At 41.9% G+C, this 20471-nt stretch overlaps 1 protein-coding gene across 3 annotated transcripts in view; it reads right to left on the bottom strand.

The window, feature by feature from the left end:
• LOC5579127 (nephrin) overlaps positions 1–20471 on the bottom strand; it is a 655956-nt gene that overhangs the window by 97945 nt on the left and 537540 nt on the right. For all 3 annotated transcript variants that reach the window (XM_021849148.1, XM_021849147.1, XM_021849146.1), the window contains exons 7-8: positions 7194–7484; positions 1042–1209 (exon numbers count right to left, since the gene is read on the bottom strand). In XM_021849148.1, the coding sequence (XP_021704840.1) occupies positions 1042–1209; positions 7194–7484 (459 nt within the window). The remainder of the gene's footprint in view (positions 1–1041; positions 1210–7193; positions 7485–20471) is intronic.

A 20471-nucleotide genomic window follows, 5' to 3' on the forward strand; every position in this document is an offset into this window, starting at 1 on the left:
TTTCTGAGGCAACGCTCTCTGGTCGCGCGCGCGATTGAGTGACGTTTCGCCATAAATTGAAATATGGATAATGAGAAACGCACCAGGCCAAAGACCAACCAATCGGCGTCGTCGTCGATACTCCTGCCAACACACGGATCCAATTGGATAAATTGCGCTGTCCAACGGCTTAAATCGATGATCCCGCCGACGTCGTCGTCGTCGTGTTTGGAACGCAGCGCAGGTCAAATTGCAATGAATTCAGGACACTTTGCGCCAACGCACAGTGTACTATTTTGGGAAAAAAGACGAAATATAATAAAATCACCTGTTTTCTTACTGTCGCCATCTCATTGTTCATAAAGAAACTTCATATGCCTTACTACAGATGGAACCAGTGCTTCACATAATAGTACGTATACGGCAACAACAACTGCATATCGTAACTCGAAACTAATACGGAAGCTTTTAGAAAAAGCTCCATTGTAATGGCTGCGTACTCGATTCGTAGAAATTAGCTAAATTTTTGTATGATCAATGATTAGCAATAAATAATTCATCACGCGTAGTAAAGAAGGATAAATTATGAATGAAATTATTAAAAATCTACGTGTTTAGGTGGGATTCGAACCCGCGACTCTTGTATGTTAGATGAGTGCATTATCAACTAAGATAACGAGTCACTTGGTGTCCCAATAACTCCGAAGGTTACTAGGTTCGAATTTAAATCCCAATAGTTCACGCAGACTCTTGTCACGGATTCCTCGTAACATTTTGCTATTGATAGCATATTTTTTTCATCACCCGTGCCTGCTGTTTGTTTCTCCCAAAATAGCACACTGTGCTGGGGCATCGAAAATTAATTCCATTGGGACCAAAGCCGGGAGTTTGATTTTGTTTATTCGAAACGCGCGAAATACCGCATGGCCCTATGGTGCAAAATATTGATAGCGCCGGCTAATTACTATCATCGTTATCCTCGGTGGCATTGCAGAAGCAGCAGTAGCCAGTGGCCCGTGGCCAGGAGTAGAACCACGTTTCCTGATGACGGTGAAAACTTACCTTCCGGACTTTCGACTGTGCGGGATGTGGCATTTTTCACCTGATGTCCACCGACGCTCCACTTGATTTCGGCCGGCGGATTGGACGGTGCCGTTTGACACTGCAGCGGAACACGATCGCCGACGCGGGCCTCCGATGGGCCGGATATGGTGACGTGCGTCGGGGCAACTGGAATGAGAGGAAAACAACATATCGAGGTGTGGAATTGATTTGTTTGAGGTTATTTTCGGAGCGGATCGGTTTGAGATCTAGAAATGGTATGTTTGGTTGTGAGAGACTGCATTTAAATCGAAAGATGGTAAACTTTAAGTTGTATTACCCTATTTTTTAATGAAGATGTAATTTTATAAGCAGCTTTTCTGCCATAAAGCAAAACAAAATTTCATCGATTACTTCTTAAGAATTCGTTTGCTGTAGGCGATAGATCTTCTTCTTCTTTCTGGCGTTACGTCCCAACTGGGACAGAGCCTGCTTCTCAGCACTTATGAGCACTTCCACAGTTATTAACAGAGAGCTTTCTTTGCCGATTGACCATTTTTGCATGTGTATATCGTGTGGCAGGTACGAAGATACTCTATGCCCTGGGAATCGAGAAAATTTCCATAACGTAGGCGATAGATGACGGAAGATAATTTAGGATAGCACTTTGTAGTCGGCGTTTAGGATAGTGATTGCGCGATGATGTTCATACTCCAGTTTGTTGTTATTTTCGTAGATAGGCCATAGAAACGCCTCTTCTCTGATAGCTGTTCGGTATTCCAGATTCTGGCTATCAGCCGATGAAGACAAGCGACCAAACTCTTCGGGCCATCTCGATGAGTTCGGCTCCGATACCATCTCCGGCAGCAGCCTTGTTGTTCTTGAGCTGTTGAAAGGCATGCTCAACTTCCCCCCATCATGGGGCCTGGTTGGTTTCTACTGTCCGCTGCTCTGACGTAGCCATCACCTTCGCTGTCCAGACCTGTGCCTGTGTTCACTGCGCCATTCAGGTGTTCATCGTAGTGCTGCGTTCCACTTTCGATCACCTCGCATCCATCCGTCAAGATATTTCCATCTTTATCCCGGTACATTTCAACTCGCTGCACGTAGCCTTTGCGGATGCGTTGAGCTTCTTAAAAAACTTCCGCATTTCTTGAGAACGGTACAGCAACTCCATCTCCTGACATTTATTTTCATCGAGGCTGCACTTTTTGCCCCGGAATAGGCAATAGGGTTTGCTGTTTCCGCTTCAGTCTGTATCGTTCCACGTTTTGTCGCGTACCAATATGCAGAATGCTTTGGGCAGTGTCGCAGCAGTCCTCAAAAAGGGGTCCTATCATTAGCGTAGCTAGGATTTTTTCTGGAGGGGGCCTTACAAATTCTTGTTTTATTGAATAATATCGATTTGCACAAATATAATACATACAAAGATATCGACCGTGTTAATTATATTTTGAATTTGTTTATCGGCATATCGGTCTATTTTGCTCGAAGTAAGAGGGAGCATGGAGAAGAAAGCAATGAATACTAGATGGATAGGTACCGTAATGGAACGGCGAGAGAAATTGGATTAGATGTTGAAGAGGGCATACCATATGAAACAGTATTACTTGAAACGTCCTTCCTTGTGGCTAACGTCCCCTATGGGAACGGCTTGGTGTGTTTTGAGAATGACACTACCAAGACAGCCTCTGTCAGGTGAAAATGGGGTTTTGTGAGGCTTAGAGCCGAATTCTCATGAGAAGATCGCAGCCTTCGATTTACAAGCGCGAAGCAGCTAAAAGCAGGAATTTATTATCGTTTTGATTCTAATGCATGTTGTATCTTTAGCAATACTTACATAAATCGGGTGAACACGAAATTATTGCGACACCGAAAATGTCATGCAATTTTTTTTATAATGTTTAGAATCAAACCAAAATTTTAGGGTAGTTTTATACATATATTTACTTCAAAAGTCAAAAGAAAAGTTAATCGATGGAGCCTTGAGTGTAAAATTGAAGGCATTTTCGCTTGATGCCCTACATCAAAGTCTTTACAGTGTCATCCGGTACCAGTTTCTCAGTTTTTTTTTCCATTTTCTTAACATGTCCTTCTCGTCTTTGACTGTCTTCTAGCTCTTCCGATGTTCTTGCTTCATTATTGCCCAGTACTGCTCCACCGGGCGAAGTTTGACGGATTCATGTCATTTGGAACAATATGAACAGAAGTGGCCTCAAACCACTCCACGACACTTTTTGAATAGTGGCATGATGCCAAATCTGGCCAAAAAGCGGAGCTTCGTCGTGTTGCTGCAAAAATGGCAAAAGGCGCTTCTCGAGGCATTCAGATTTGTAGATCTCGCCATTAACTGTGCCCTTTGTCATGAAAGGCTCACTCCTCATTCCACATGAGCAGATGGCCTGCCACATGAGATATTTAGAGGCGAACTTCGCATTTTCTTCTTAAATTTGTCGTCCACATCGAACTTGCTCTTGCCTTAGCTTAGCTTAGCTTAGACTGACTACACATATCAATGGTTGCTATTCCGTGATTGACCGAAGTCAGTGAAAATGCACAAAGAATCAACTAGAAGATCGGCTGGGATTGGCCATAATCTTCTTCAGTGTGCATAATTCAGTGCCTCTATTTATACATGGTCAATAACGGCGCCGGCCACGTCCTTACAGTCAGGTGGGATTGGGGGAAGGAATGTTAGTGTGTAACCTTTGCTATTTGGAGACCGTGTTTGCCTCTGCATCTCCACAAAGGTTACTGTGAGGGATGTTTGTTAATGGGGAGGATCGTTGGGTCACAGGATTCACTTTGACAAGCGATTAGACCATGATAAATAAATATTGGTGAGATATAAACATGCTTATATGTAAATAGGGGTATTCACTAAAAATCGCGTAAAGATTTATTCTGCGTAACGTTTGCAATGAAATATTTCACATGAAATATTCAACTTCAGATTCTTCAAATGTCAAATGAGATATGTGTAATCTAGTTGACTGCTACAAACGTCATTCATTTATTTCAAAATTACTCATTTTTTACGTATTTTAGATTGCCATTTCAATGAAGAACTCGTCGAACCTGTTCTACATTACCGAGGGAGATACATAATTTTAGGCAAATGGTTGGTACACCAGAGCCGTATCGGAACCGTTCAACAACATGGCTTGTTTGAAGGCAGTTTGATACATATTAGTTTCCGTCGGGGCGTCTGCTGCAAGTTCTAAATCATCGGCATCATTCATGTAATATCTAATCATCAAAGATAGCCCATTACTGGGCCAATACGCTTTGTATTGTATAGAAATGTTATTTGGCGGATTGCATGATAAGATTGTGATCCTAGGTCACAACGGTCAGTGAACTTTTTGTCGTCGTTTGTCTGTTGGGTTTCCTGATTCTGATTCTTGAGTCTGATTCCATCCATAACACTCAAAGCCTACAAATCATTATCATCAACTCCTCCATATGCGGATGATTATACCTAATAAAGAAAGCAAATTTGCTTATTATTAAAAATGGAGACCAACGAATATTCTCGCTTTTTCACCAATTACCTCAAATTGTTGATTGTCATTTGTCTAATATCCATAGCATTCTTAGATTAACAAAGCGCCGAATGACATCATTCTGAAATGTTTCATTGGCAATTAACGCAATGCCATGAAACAATTAGGATAATCAGTTTAGCATGATTTACGCAACACTTTACGCTGTTAAGTGAATCCCCCTAATATAATATTTTCATTTGATATGAACAATACCTATGTAGAGAAAAATTATGCCGACACTTGACGTGACGAACCTTTCAAAGTTTGTTGAATAAAGTGAACCTTTCGTATCTATACTCGTAGGGTCGAACCATTCAAAGTTGTTTTTAATTACAAAAATAAAGGTAAAGAGAAAAAAGGTGTTTTGAAAAAAAAATTAGACATAAATAATTTGTGAATCAGAGTGTATGTCGACACTCACAGTGACGAACCTGTTATAGTTTTTTGAAAAAAACCTATTTACGTCTCACCGTTGTAACGATTAATGGTGCAGTCATACATATTTTATAGATTAGAAATAGTAGCATGAAACGAGCTCACCAATTGAACCGTCATCCTTGAGCAGCAACAATCCACTTTCACTTCACTCGTTTGCTCGGCAATATAAAACCACTCAGAGAAAGTAGGCGCGCTACCCGAGAGGGAAAACAAGTGACGACTGCTCGGTGTTTCATGACGCACTGCTCAGGAGCATGCGTCAACGTCGAAAGATCAAAAAGAACTAATCGATCGCGGCACTTTTTCACTTTTTCACTTAATTCATTCAACTGCAACTCCGTAATTTCTCTCTCTCTCTCTCTCTCTCTCTCTCTCTCTCTCTCTCTCTCTCTCTCTCTCTCTCTCTCTCTCTCTCTCTCTCTCTCTCTCTCTCTCTCTCTCTGTCAAAAAAAAAGCAGAGTCATTTGATGTTGCTCCCCGCATTCCCTCAAAACTCTCTCAAAAATAATATTTTATAATTTCTTCAAAAATACATTCCAATAAAGGATTCTTTCAAAAAAATTGCCAAGCATTCATCGAAGTATTTTCAAAGATTTTTGTTGTATCAGCACTAGCGATTCTTCCGAGGATAAAACCAAATCAGCATGTTTACAATAGGATTTTGTGATCTATTCTGAAACTTCTGAAAGAAATTCTCCACAAATTTCTGACGATATATCTCACATGAAAAATCAAGTGTGTTTGTAGGACTAAAAACTGAAGTTTATTTTGTTGGACTTTTCCACACTTTTTCACAGGTTAAATTTGTGCCATCCATCTGAGCAAGGTTAAAATACTTTCGAAGAATCTATTATAAATTGATCCTTTTATTGCCAAAAAATCCTACAATCTATTGTCTGAGAAATTCGTTCAATAGTTTTTTTAATATATTTTGTCGGACATCATACGAGTTGTAGTTGATGTATGGATTTCTCAAGTGATTTATTATAAGGGAAATAATTATCATCGGACACCTCGAGCAGGGCATTCTCCAGCACGAGAAATCATAATGCAGTGAATTTGTTGCATTATGCTAAAACATTTGACCCGTATAGGCCTGAGTGGAAAAAAATAAAACTAAAACTCTCACTCAGCGGATACTTAACGGATTTAAATTATTTTTTGAAAGTAAACTCATACACATATCTTGCTTCTAAAGTTGCCAGAGATGATTCTGGAGAGTGTCAGGCTCCCCTGCACCCCGCGCGTACGTACAGCCGCCATAGATTATACTGCGGCGGGCGTCGGTACCGTACATCGTTGATGACGGATAGTTCTGCGCGCAATTTTACTATCACCATAGTCAAAGTCAAAATAAGTGCCACGCCACTTCTGTTATGTCGGGGAGGTGCTGTTCATCGATCAAAACGTCGTCCATTTGTGATTCTGTCTGCTGTGGTGATCTCCAGATGTACCGATACGGGAGGCTATGCTGGAAATAGGTACTACGAATGGTAATATTCTTGGAGGCGGCGAAATCTATCAGTCTTAGGCCGTTCTCGTTCGTTAGCTATTGGGCGCTGAACTTTCCAATCGTCGGTCTGAACTCATCCTCCTGGCCAACCTGAGCGTTCAAATCTCTTATGATGATCTTGACGTCATCGCTTGGGCAGCGGTCGTACTCGCGTTCGAGCTACGCGTAAAATTCGTACTAGTGCTTCCGGAGTGTGCGCTATGCGTGTTGATTATGTTGAAGTAAAAGAATCGGACTTTTATTCTCATCTAGAACATTCTTTCGTTGATCGATTACGCGCCTTTTCATATCGCCCATCACTATAAACGCTGTTCCCAGGTCACGTGTGTTGCCGTAGCTCTAGTAGATGGTATGATTTCCTCTAAGCGTTCTTACCATTGCTCCTGTCCAGCATACCTCCTGCATCGCTACAATTCCGAAACCGCGGACCTTTAGAATTGTGTTTAGATTCAAGCCAATACAAAACATTAGAAAATTGAGTAAACGTGTATTTCTGACGTAAGTTCAAGCGATTGGAACAAAGTTTGAGACATGTAGTCGAAGAAATACTCCATCTACACAAACTTCAAAGGTCTACATTGATCCCTTTCATTTACCATTGAACACTTTCTCAGCTTTATAACATTCATTTATCTCACTTCACAAAACCATTCCCATCGAAGATCAATACTTACACAACACACTGAGCACCACCTCGGTCTTCAGTGGGGCTTTCGCCATGATGTTGTTCGCCTCGCAGCGCAGCACCGCCTTGTTGTCACTCGCTTCCGCCGTAAACTTGTAGATGTTCTCCGAGAGCCGTTCGGACGTCCGGTAGGCCATCCGCTCCTGGATTCCGTTCTTGTACCAAATCAACTGGGCCGGCGGATTGCCTCCCCGGCTGGCACAAATCAACTCCACGCTCTGTCCTCGCCTCAGCGTCTCGCCCTGCTTGTAGCCATCGATGTAGGGCGCTCCCGGTGGGTCTGCAATCGAATCAATAAATCAATTTTAATTAAAATTTATCAAAGAACCATACAGGCGACGAAAAAAGGGGGGTTGTCGCGTTGGTGGAAAGGACGGGGTGGTATTGTTCGCGGGAACGGGACTTGCGTCAGGGCTAATGAAATTGAATAGGCGTCAAATTCTTTCGCTCACAGTTAATAAAATGGAGAGTGGTTGCCGTTGCCATTCTCCCTCCCAGCCCCTGCAGGCTCGTTCAAGTTTCGAAAATCTACCCCCGGTCGACCGGATTTCAGTACCGACCGACCGTCGCCCTCTACGTACCGGTGGATTGTGATTTCGAAATTAATTTCTTATCTCATTGTTGTAAAATTTATGCTCTCAACTTTTCACACAAAATGCGAAACGATACCGCGTTGCGGAGCAACTTCGGCTCAGCCTCATGAGCAACGCGGCCATGGGCGTAGCTAGAGAGGGTCGTTGCCTCCCTCCTCCCCCTGGCTGACGGAAAAAATATTCGAAAACAACAAGTTGGCTACAGCCAGTACAGTTCAGTACTCAGTGACGGCATTTCAAATACTTGGTAGTTCATATTCCTGGAAGAAAAGCTGGGGAAATCCAACTTAGGAGATTCATGGAGGTCTCCACTTCGCTCACTGATAAAAAAATGTGAGCATTTTTCATGGTTCAGCGTTTCATGAAAAATTGGAACCCCCCATCATGGAATTCCTGGCACCGCCCATGAACGGAGCCTTTCGCCAAATGGGGATTTTACGACCGAGAAAGACCAAAGAACCAAGTCAGCCTCGAGGCAGATAAGTGTCTATTGTCACACGCCGTTCAGAGCATTTCAGCGAAGAGATTGCCCTTGTTTTGAAAGCTTCGACGCGGCGACGGGAACGGATTGGAGGTGGAAAATGGCACTCATCGAGTGAGTGAGGCGCACTTGGTCGGTATTTGAACGAGATAATTTCATCTAAACTCTTTGGAAGTCGGCGCGCGCGGTGGTAGGTTCGACGGAATTGAAGCAAAACGTTTTTCCCAACTGCACTTGAGGCGGTGTGTGTGTGTTGTGGGAAGTTGAATTAGACGAAGATGAAGTTTCAGGAATCATGTTTCACAATGTAGCGTGTGGTGGATGCTGAACAGAGCCGTGCTTCTTGGAAGGTTTTGCTTGTGGAAGGTGAAACTTGGCCTTCCAGGAGATGAAAGAAAAAAGGCGTTTTAAATTCGCAACAGAAAGCGCAATTTATTAAGACAGAAGCTGCACATTAACATTTTGTGGAAAATTATTTAAAATTGAGATCTTTCTGATAGTCTTGCGGTTGGTCTTGAAATTTGAATAGCGTTCCATTGTAGAGGACCTCGAAAGTTTATTCAAGAATTTATCGTAAAATATTTTCCAATGACAAATTCATACTGAATCTAAGCAATTATTATGCTATAACAATTGAATTTTATCTCGTGCGGGAGCTCATGAATGTTGATGACACTTCTTACAGAAAACGACCATATAATGACAGCTTGTGTATGTTTCGAGCGAGTTATCCTATATTGAACGCTAAAGTGATCCATAACTGTGTGGGCATGGTATATGCTTTGCATCAAACACGTCATGCTGAAGTAATTCATGTTAGGCGTACCTATTCGGTTTATACTGGCCCAACGACTTACTAAACTTGAAATTTCACAATTGTAACAAAGTGGCCTCAAATAGAGTAGCAAATAAGTGCAACCTCCGCAAATCAAATTGCAGCACACTCCTAATGAAAGCACAACCGATCCGATGTGAAAAACGATTCAGCTACCAAGCAACCAACTAACCCATAACGAAACAGAAAGTACTACGAGAAGTAGTAAATCAAATAACTCGATTACACCCAGTTAACTCCCATTCTCCAGTGGTGGTTCGTAGAGTGGCAACAACAACAGGCATCAGCGACGTCAACTAAGCATTTTTCTTCTTGAAACTACATCCGCATCTTCTATCATTGACAGCCATATTTGAAACGGAGTCTGCAAATCATCACCACGCTTTGAGAAAAAGACCACGTGGACCGACTCTTGGAAGCAACCGAAAGCAGTTGCAGATGAAGAAGGCGGTAAAGTGCAATTGCATCTTCCACATCGAGTTCAGTTTCCTTTTGCACACGATCGTCCGCATCGTCAAGTGGTTGTCGTCGTCACCGTCGAAAGGATGTTTTACGCGATTTCCACACCACAAAATGTGTCGTCAACGATGCGGGGTTCAAGCTGGGTTCCGGTTCCAGTTCTGGCGGCAGTGATGGCTATGGCAGTGGATGGAACAACCGCATCCTTAATGTGCAATAGTCGAAGACTGGCATCGGAATCCGATGGGGTTTGCGATGGTGGTTGGTAGGTAAAATTTTGGAGTAATTCAACTAGGAGCATGTTTTGTAAGGCTGGTTGGAAGTTCGCTCATCAATTTTATTGCAAAAAATCTACAAAATATCTGCTGCCTAGAATCTGCTTGAGGTCTCGTTGGGTAATTTCAATATTACTTCATATGTGTTCATATAATACTAAAAAAATGATCCTCAAAAATTTCACGCAACGGATCTGTCAGGGAATTTGACAAGGGTATTGGAAAAATCAACGAAGCACCTTTCTAAGAATCAGCCATGAAACGAAATAATCCAGAAAAGGAACCCAACATGTATCTTTATGGGAATCTTAGCAAGAGAATTATTGGATTATAGAGAATATAATTACTTGGGCAATTAGATGATTCATTTTGGCATTGGGGAGGCAAATTATCTGAAAATTTGCAATAAAATGCTCTTATACAGTAAATTCTCCATAATTCGATGTTAAAGGGACCATCGAATAAGGGAGGGATCGAGTTAAAAAACACAAAAACAGTGCGAATGCTATTCAAGGAACCATATTCAAAAGTGAAAAGGCAATGGGTCTTTTTCAGTGGTAGTAAAAACAAAATCCCGAAGCAAATAAAGCATCAGGGAAGATGAAATAAACACAAAAAAGTTTTGTATTCACATTTCGCTTGATTTCTAATCACTACTTTTTTGAACCAGTTACCTAATTGCAAGTAATTTAAGTTTTTCATTATTTTCCATACGTTTGACAGTTCTCGACTACCATTCTTCCATGCGCTTGTGTTGGAAGAAATTTGAGAATCCAGCATAGCGTGATCAGTGAGTCAAACATCAGTGTCGCTGCTCGGCGGCCAGTGAGAGAAACTGAATGTTCAAAAGGTTGTTGTCTGTACTTTTTGCCACTGGCGCTAACTGTTAGCGATTGAGAACGAAATAAACAGTCGTTACCCTATTATATGCCCTGTAGCCTATAAGAAGCTCAGTGCGTAGGTTATTCAAAAGTGTCGGAAACAGGATACGTTTCCCTAACGTTTCCGTTGAACATTCTGCTTACTTTTTAGAATCCTTTTTTGTCGCTCTCTTCGGTCGTCCTTTGTAGAACAAATGTGTAAACTTATGCGCATGTGAAGAAATACGTGTAGACTTCTGTGCAGATTGTTTTGGGAAACTTTGTGGATAGTTTTGTGACATTCTCTTGGAAAAACAAGGTCGTTGTTCTAACATCGACTGCTTTTGCATACTATGCAGAACATTATGAGTTCAATCCCGGCCTTTATATAAAAAGACTAATCATTGACCAAACTTATTCTTAGGCGATCACTTTCCCACTAACAACATCGACCTCGATGCCGAGCTCTGTTTTGCGATTACTGTTGAAGGGTGACTTCCGATACGCAAGCGCCCCGACGACCCATAGCCGGCAATTCGTCATGATCGATACTACTCAGCGTAGTTCCCGACGGTGAAGCTAGCTAGCTCCCGACGGAGAAATATCGCCCGAAACCGGTAACGTTACGCGTTGTTCTCACTCCGTTGTTGGCTGGTAGAGTTCCGGAGTCGGCCCAGCGATTCTGGATGGCTTCCGGTTCACTGACGCTCCGACGACTCAAGCCGGTGACTCGCTACGTCCTACTCAGAATAGTCCCCGACGGTGAATCTATCATACTCCGACGAAGATTTCCCCGTAGGTGGAAGACCTCCCGAACCAATGCTATCCGGGCAAATACCGAGGTTAGTCCTGCGACTCCGGTGGAGGGAAACTTCTGGTTCAAAGGCGCCCCTACGACCATTTGCTGGTGCTGTTTCACGGTCAGTCAAGTGGCCGGTCCTACAATTCCGGTTGGGGGATTACTTCCAATTTGCAGGAACATACCTATCATCGATACTACGTGACGATCGATCTACTTGGCCTAGTCCCCGACGGAGGATCTAGCCTACTCCGATTGCGACTCGACGCTCTCTGGACTTCTGGCCATTTTTGTTGCAGCGACGACAGGATTTTCGTTATCGCTCTGATCACCGCGTGCCACGTACTTACGCGGTGACACATTTTCTGTACGGGGGTTTAGGTCTCCGTCACTGCTTCCGAGTATTTCGTTCCGCACTTCCGCGAATCTTAATCTCAGGTGCTTCAATACGCGCTTCGGTGCAAGCACATACCTTTCGACTTTGACCTCTATCTGCTGATCAACCTTGCAGTTGCACCTTTATTTTGTGGTGAGCTATCTGCAGTTTGACTCCTCTCCCCCAGCTCTCGATTGCGTCAATTGTTTCCATCACCGACACCTCCACTGCGGCGATGGTCTGCTGGCGCTGTTGAATGCGTTTTTCACATCGCCAGGATGCGCCAGGATGGCAGCTTTCAGCGTTCGGTATTCTATCTGGACCAGGTGTTTTCTTCGATTTTAGTCGTTTCGCCACTTCTACAAGCTCGTCGTTAGAAACATGCCGATCTTAAACGATTGCTTCGTCGTACGGCATTGGTGGCGAGGACGTTGGATCGTGCTTCGGGAAGAGACCCTCAACGTTCAACGATCAGCCTATCTGGGCACATTTCAGCTGGTGTCGGAGGGTTCTTGATCTTTACCATAACGACTCGATATGCATAACCCCACGGGTTGGTGTCTGCATTTCGGAACAGCTCCTTGTTGCAATTAGATCTACAAAGCTTCATCTCCCGTTTGAGTGCAGTCCCAGCTTCTCAAAAAACCGTCCTTCGCTCTCTTCTCTCCATTCGCGTCCCTGCTCTCTGAGCCCGCTTTCTGGCTCTGAGATAAGCAGCGTGAAGCATGTTGAGTCATTTCACCAGTAAGCGCCGTTTATCACTCGGCTCCAGTTTTCGCGGAATAGTTGCATCACAAGTCGTTACCATCCTTTGTGTTAGCTCGGTGGCGTCGATATCCTTGTTATCGTCGTCTTGGCGAAGTACCACAACAAATAGTTCCTGAGACAATCGTGAAGAATGTCAGCCGTATGTTTGGGTACCGAACAGGGCAGCGAGAGCTGAAAAAAGGCGAATCCACTGCATAAAGAAAAGGCAGCACAAAGAAAGTGTGGTTGCTGAAGGTCAAGATAGCATGAGCCGAAATGATATGCGGAGATACCTGACCAGTGTATGCCATGTCCAATGATCAAGAAGGGAATTTGCTGACGGCGGTGGCTGCCAGGTGAAACGGGCACTCATCGAATGTATGAAAACTCAGTGCTGTGTCAAAAACATGCGTGCCACTGCGTCTCCCATTCTTTGCGAGTAAACTTAAGAGGGAAATAACCATCATCGATTTACAAATTCTCAAAACCAGTTTTTGTGCTCAAAATTGAAGCAATGTTCAAGAGAATCTATTATTGCATTGCTCTTGCTGTCTGTAAAGCAGTGATATATTTTCATGAGGATTTCTTTGAATTTGAGCGAAAAAACTGGTTTTCAAATTATGATGATTGAATGATGGATTCTTGAGCCTTAAAGCAAGGTGCAGGAGACAATTTGTTTTTGTGCGAGACAAAGCAAAGCACAATCTCTACTATTTCAATCTCTTTTGTGAAATCACAAAAAATCACTCTAGAATTTTTTCAACAAAGTATGCTTTGAAAGCGGACAAGCCTAATGGACCTATGCACGGGTTCACTACTTGACGTTTTAGCGGTGCCGTGTTATTTATGAGACCATGAACCAATAGATCAATGCATGAGTTCGTTAATGTTTGAGCGGTGCCAAATTCACTCATTCCTATGGACCGATGCACGAGTTCATGATCTGACTTTTAAGCGGTGCTGTGTTGTTTACGTTACCATAGCAACGAGTGAATTCGGCACTGCTCAAACGTCAAATTAAAGAACTCGTGCATTGGTCCATAAGGGCTTTGCAAAAACTTATAGTTATGGATCTTGATATGGAATCAAGGTTTTCAAACCCGAAATCCAGCCCGAACCCGAACCCGACGGGTTCGGGTTTGAAATTTTTTTTTTCGGGTTCGGGTCGGTTTTGAAGGCTAAACAATTATCGAGTACGGGTCGGGTTCGGGCTTGAAAACATTCGGGTTAACTCGGGTTTGGTGAGAATTGTTCGCAAAGTAACAACCAGAAAGTTTCCCTATGCATCAGAAACGATGAATTTATCATATTTTCGAACTCGGGTTCCATTCGGGTTTTTTTTAGAAAACTTTTTCGGATTTCGGATCGGGTTCGGGTCGGGTCCGGGTTTGCTTCTTAATTTTTGTCTCGGGTTCGGGTCGGTTCCGGGTTTGAAGGAATAACATAAGTGTTGTTAGAATGTGTTGTTAGAATCGCTTCATAATTTAAAAAGACATTTTCCATGAATTTCACGCGAATGAATCTTATGGAAGTCACCAAAGATTGTAGGAGGAGGTACCAAGAGTCGTGCTGAGAATCAGCCAAGAATCTTGGCAGGGTCCACCAAGGAACTTATCAGGAATCTGCCAAATATCTTCTCAGAGATACCACCAACAAATCCACTAATAGTCTTGACAGAAATCCATTGTGCATTTCCATTAGCAATGCATCATATATTCCTTTTGAACTCGTGAAGAATTTTTCGAAGGACTACAACAGAATCCAACTATTATACAACCAAATACTTATGTAGATTCTAGTAAAGTCATCATGCAGCCCGTTAGAAGTCTTATGAAGCTTGTTAGATGTCTCTCAGATCTTTAACAAAATCTAACGCTCTTTGTTCAGGATCTTGCGGATAACCATGATTTCACCCTTTGATTTCAACAGGAATCTTTCAAAGATCATGAAGAAATTCGATCAGCAGGTTGGATACAATCCACCAAAGAACTCTGAAACATTGTCATGGATTTGTACTAAATTTTAAGAGATCCTCAGGAAGGATGCACTTGGTAAAACCCAAGCAAACGGGTTCGTGTTTTTTGCGAGTCGCTGGACTGACTTCAATCGAGGATGTTAATCAACTGGTGAGCTCGTTTCATGCTTGAAATAATACAAACATTTATTTATTCGTCACTAAGTATAAGTGTCGACACAAGGTTGTAATGCTGTTTTACAAAAAAAAATTAGATACGCGTATCTACTATTTTATGTATTTGATGCAGTTACTAGTAATTACCTTGAATAGTTCGACATTCAAAATATCGAATCACTGATACATAACTTTTGAAATTGAGGCTATATGAATCGCATCATTTACCAAGTTGAAACCTGATCTTAGCTTTTAACCGTCTCACTAACAAAACTTCCTCCTGTGAAAACCATGGAGATGCAGAGTCAATCTCAGTCTCTAGTAGCAATGGACTCCATACTAACATTCCTTCCCTTTCTCGATGACCGTTATAACGTGGCTGGCGCCATTATTGGCATTACTAAGTTTGGGGTTCTCGAAATTGTACATTGCAGATGAGGGATCGTGGCAAGCCATGCGCGCGTATGGCAGCTTTTTGAATTTTCTGTCACAGTTTTTTCTCGGTATCGCGTTATTTTAGATTTGGCTGATGGTGCTATGCCACCCGGCACTAAGTGAAAAATGTGGATAAAGTGCGAAATAGTGAATAGCGAAATACCCGGTAAATTCTAGAGCTATAGTTTTGTTTGCTTCGCGGACGACATGGATATTATTGGGAGAAAATTTAAAACGGTGGCAGATTTGTTCACCCGCCAAATCCGGCCCTGGCAATGTTCGGATATTGTGAGTGATCGTGCAGTCTCTGTGATTAAGTGAAGATTTTTTACGATCTTGCAACAGTTAATTTCTAAAGTGGATGGTTAACCCTTCGTCAAGACTTGATTTCTTCTAGAGAAGTGGAGTAACGTGCTTATGGTGCTAATTTTTGAGCGAAATTGTTAGTGGAATTTCTGGGGCCTCACTGTAGATGACTGTCTTCCATGTTTGATACGCACAATAGCAGCTTATTGTAGCAGATAGCCGTCAACCATCGACTCACGGAGTGTTATCAGTACATTCGCACTAATTGTTTACAAACACGCGTAGCTGCGATGGGGACTGATGCACATATCAATTCTCATAAGCACAGTGTTGCAACTCTTTCGAATCTTCTAACCGGAATGCAGACTATGCTCCAGGATATGATCTTCAAAACCAGTGCTATAATTGATTCGAGCAATGCATCGCTGCAAGACAAAATCTCTGCCATGAGCATGGCTTTGCAACGTTTTCAAGACCAAAGTAGATGCAAAATCAACGAACTGGCGGACTGCGTCGACAAGATCAAAGCTGATGTTTGCAGTATCCACGATCGTGTTATTGCCAACGAGAGAAGTAACGACTTGCTGCTGTTTGGGGTACCCTACTATCCGGCCGAAGATATCCGGGGGCACCTGCGGTTAATTTGTGCTCAAGTCGGCTTCTCTGAGAAGAACCTGCCGTTGATACACGTCAAACGCCTATCTAAAACTACCATCAAGGCAGGTAGTAAAGCGCCAATCATGATACGTTTCGCTTTCAAGAACCAGCGTCGCGATTTCTTCCGACGCTCTTTCTTCCGGTATCTTTCAACACTAGACCTTTCGTTGCATCACCTGGGCTTCCAGAATGAAGAAAGGATTTATCTGGATGAAAACCTTACGAAACTGGGCCGGTTAATCAAAGGTGCCGCATTAAAGATGAAACGCGACGGAAAACTCTACAGCGTGTACACCAACGATGGAATCGTTCACATAAAGACTACTGCGGGTGCTGATTCTGTTCCTGTACTGTCACTGAAGCAGTTGCTGACTTAAACCTTTTCCAATGAAGTTACTCTATCCTTCCCCATGAATTCCATGACTCCAGTCCTTTTTTTATTCCTTGGATATTCCCCTCCTGAAAGTCAAATTACTTAATTTACCCTTCCATAAAGATTCTGAATACTCCTCCATGGCATCCCATGGCTCCATTCCTTCAGTTCTTTCCATGTATTCTTCCTTCCTAAAAGATTACTTCCTCATCATCCACTAGGGTGCTTGAAGGATCGCCAATCACAAATTGATGCTGATATCGGATGCTGCTGATGGGTGCTGCTGCTGCTGCTGCTGCTGTTGTTGCAAGATGTTGCTGCTGTTGTTGCAAGATGTTGCTGTTGTTCGTTCCGATCTGTTTCTTCACATACATTCACAAATAGTAAGCTGCCTATCATTTTACAAGTTCATTAATGGATTGCTTTCATTTTGCAAACTCGCTAATTTGTCTTGCTGCTGATATGTTGCCGTTGACTGGGGTAGATCAATCTTGCTTAAATTCGCTCACAATGAATTTCTTTGATGCAGGATAACCAAAGACATGCTCTTTCAAATAGTTGTATTCCTCGTGTTGTAATGAATAGTGTGCTAGATGTAAATTTTCTGAATATTTGCCATGTTAATGTTCAAAGCATTTGCGCGCGTCAGATGTCCAAATTTAGTGAGTTTAAAATGTGCTTCGAAAACAGTAAAATAGATATTATCTGTGTAACTGAGAGCTGGCTTACAAGTAACATTAACGATAACCTTATTGCTGTTGATGGATATAATCTGATTAGACTTGATCGAACATACAGTCGTGGGGGTGGCATTTGTGTATATTTAAAGAACGACATAAACTACAAACTTGTCAGTCAGTCTGAACTATTGCCTGGTATTGATTATTCTTGGTTAACTGAGTACTTATTCATAGAAGTTAAACACAATAATGATAAATTTTTGTTGGGAGTTTTCTATAATCCTCCTGACTCCGATTGCTCAGATGTTTTGTTTGATAAACTCTCTGAATTGTCTGTTCGGTATATCAATACTGTTATTTTAGGTGACTTTAACACAAATTGGAACAAATCGTGTAGGAAAACTTCGATGTTTTAAGCAGAAACGAAATCCGTGGTTCAATAATGAAATCCAGAAGGCCATGATAGAACGAGACATCGCATATCGTTCGTGGGTGTCCGAAAGAACATCAGCGAATCACAATCTGTACAAGCAGCTAAGGAACAAGGTCACAGATCTCATAAGATTGGCCAAATCTAACCTTGTTTCTCATAGGATTGAGTCATCTAGTTCATCGAAGAATCTATGGTGGAAGTTGAAGCAAATGAACACTATTGGTTCATCTTATAAAAATAGCTGTTTTGAAAATACTAGCTCAGAAATCAATCATTTTTTCGCTTCTAATTTCACAGTAGACAATAGTATAGTCACACTACCTTCCACTGATGTCAATGGATTCCAGTTCTCTCAAGTCAATGATCATGATGTTGTACTAGCAATCAAATCTATTAAATCGAATGCAGTTGGAATTGATAATATTTCTTTGAAATTCGTTCGTTTGATCCTTCCTTGTATAGTGTCCCGAATCACATCAATTTTTAATTTAATAATTACTTCATCGATATATCCTAGTGCTTGGAAAACTTCGAAAGTTATTCCAATAAGAAAAAAAGGCTTCAGCTAATACGCTAGATAATCTACGACCTATCAGTATTTTGAGCGCGTTGTCAAAAGTTTTTGAAAGAATCCTGAAGTTACAGATTCAACAACACATCTCAGATTTTAACCTTCTATCTACATATCAATCGGGTTTCAGGGCTGGTCACAGTACAACTACAGCTTTCTTAAAAGTGCATGATGACATACACTGCGTAATCGATAAGAAAGGTTTAGCATTTTTACTTTTGATTGACTTTTCAAAGGCCTTTGATAGGGTGTCACATGCGAAATTGATCCATAAGCTTTCATCACAGTTTATGTTTTCTAGATCTGCTGTTCGTTTAGTTCAAGCTTATTTAACTGGTCGATCTCAAGTTGTACACGTCAATGGAGAACTTTCAGATAACATTGAAATTATATCAGGTGTGCCTCAAGGCTCAATTTTGGGCCCTTTACTTTTTACTATGTTCATCAACGATTTGCCAAGTGTCCTGAAACATTGCAAAATTCACATGTTTGCGGATGATGTCCAAATATATTTGTATGCTACTGATCTTTCCGTTTCAGAGATGTCGCTATTACTAAACGAAGATTTATCTAGGATATTTTCATGGTCAACTAGGAATTTGCTTCCTATAAATGCTGCAAAGACCAAAGTAATGCTAATAACAAGGAACCGTGGCACGACTCATTATCCACATATTGTGATGGGTGATGCAATAATCGACTATGTGGACAAAATAACAGTTCTGGGTTTCGTTATTCAAAACAACCTTGAATGGGAAAGTCATATTAAAATGCAGTGTTCTAAAATTTATAATTCCCTCCGTGTACTTAGGATTACCTCAAGGAATCTTCCAATCTCTATCAAACTAAGTCATTAATTTTACCACACTTTTTATATGGAGATGTATTTTTGTTAAATGCATCGTCTATGACTATAAATCGTTTGCGTGTAGCATTGAATTCTTACGTGCGATATATATTTAATCTCTCAAGATATTCAAGAGTTTCCCATCTACAACACCAGCTTTTAGGTTGTCAGTTTTGTGATTTCTACAAGCTCCGAAGTTGCATAACCCTGTTTAAAATTATTTCTAAAGCAAGTCCTGAATATTTACATGATAAATTAAATCCTTTTCTTAGCAACCGAAACCGTAGCTACCAATTGCAACGAATCTTTACAACACATTATAGGAATACTTTATTTGTTCAGGGCATAATATTTTGGAATCAGCTTCCTATCGAAATTAAAAATAAAACTAGTTTGGGAGGATTTAGGCAGGATTGCATTGCCTTTTTCAGCAGTCAACATCAGCAATGAAAATAAGACAAACACTTTTTTTTTCAACTAAGAGTTTTTACGTCGGATTTTGTTAGATTGTTCTTACAAATGAATTCATCTTTTGTAGTAATTTAAAAGGATTTTCCTTACGCTACATTATTATACGGAAATAAATAAATAAATAAATAAATAAATAAATAAATAAATAAATAAATAAATAAATAAATAAATAAATAAAACGCGAAGCAACAAGAGTCGGGCTAATGGTGAATGCATCGAAAACAAAGTACATGCTGGTTGGCGGAACTGAGCGCGACAGGACCCGCCTAGGAAGCAGTGTTACGATAGACGGAGATAACTTCGAGGTGGTGGACGAGTTCGTCTACCTCGGGTCCTTGTTGACGGCTGAAAACAATGTTAGTTGGGAAATACGAAGGCGCATTATCAGCGGAAGTCGTGCCTACTATGGGCTCCAGAAGAAACTGCGGTCAAGAAAGATTCACCCCCGCACCAAATGTACGATGTACAAAACGCTCATAAGACCGGTAGTCCTCTATGGGCATGAGGCGTGGACTATGCTCGAGGAGGACTTGCAAGCTCTTGGGGTTTTCGAACGCCGAGTGCTAAGGACGATCTTCGGCGGCGTACAGGAGAACGGCGTGTGGCGGCGAAGGATGAACCACGAGCTCGCTCAACTCTACGGCGAACCCAGTATCGCGAAGGTAGCTAAAGCTGGAAGGATACACGCTGGGCAGGGCATGTTGCAAGAATGCCGGACAACAACCCTGTAAAGATGGTGTTCGCTACGAATCCGGTCGGAACAAGAAGGCGTGGGGCGCAGCGAGCTAGGTGGATTGACCAGGTGCACCAGGACCTGGAGAGCGTGGGTCACAGTCGAGGATGGAGAGAAGCGGCCATGAACCGAGTGAATTGGCGAATTATTGTTGGCGAGGCTTTATCAAGATAATTGATCTAAAGCCAATTAAGTAAATAAGTAC

Source organism: Aedes aegypti, chromosome 3 (genome assembly GCF_002204515.2).
Source record: "Aedes aegypti strain LVP_AGWG chromosome 3, AaegL5.0 Primary Assembly, whole genome shotgun sequence".
Taxonomy (NCBI): Eukaryota; Metazoa; Arthropoda; class Insecta; order Diptera; family Culicidae; genus Aedes; species Aedes aegypti.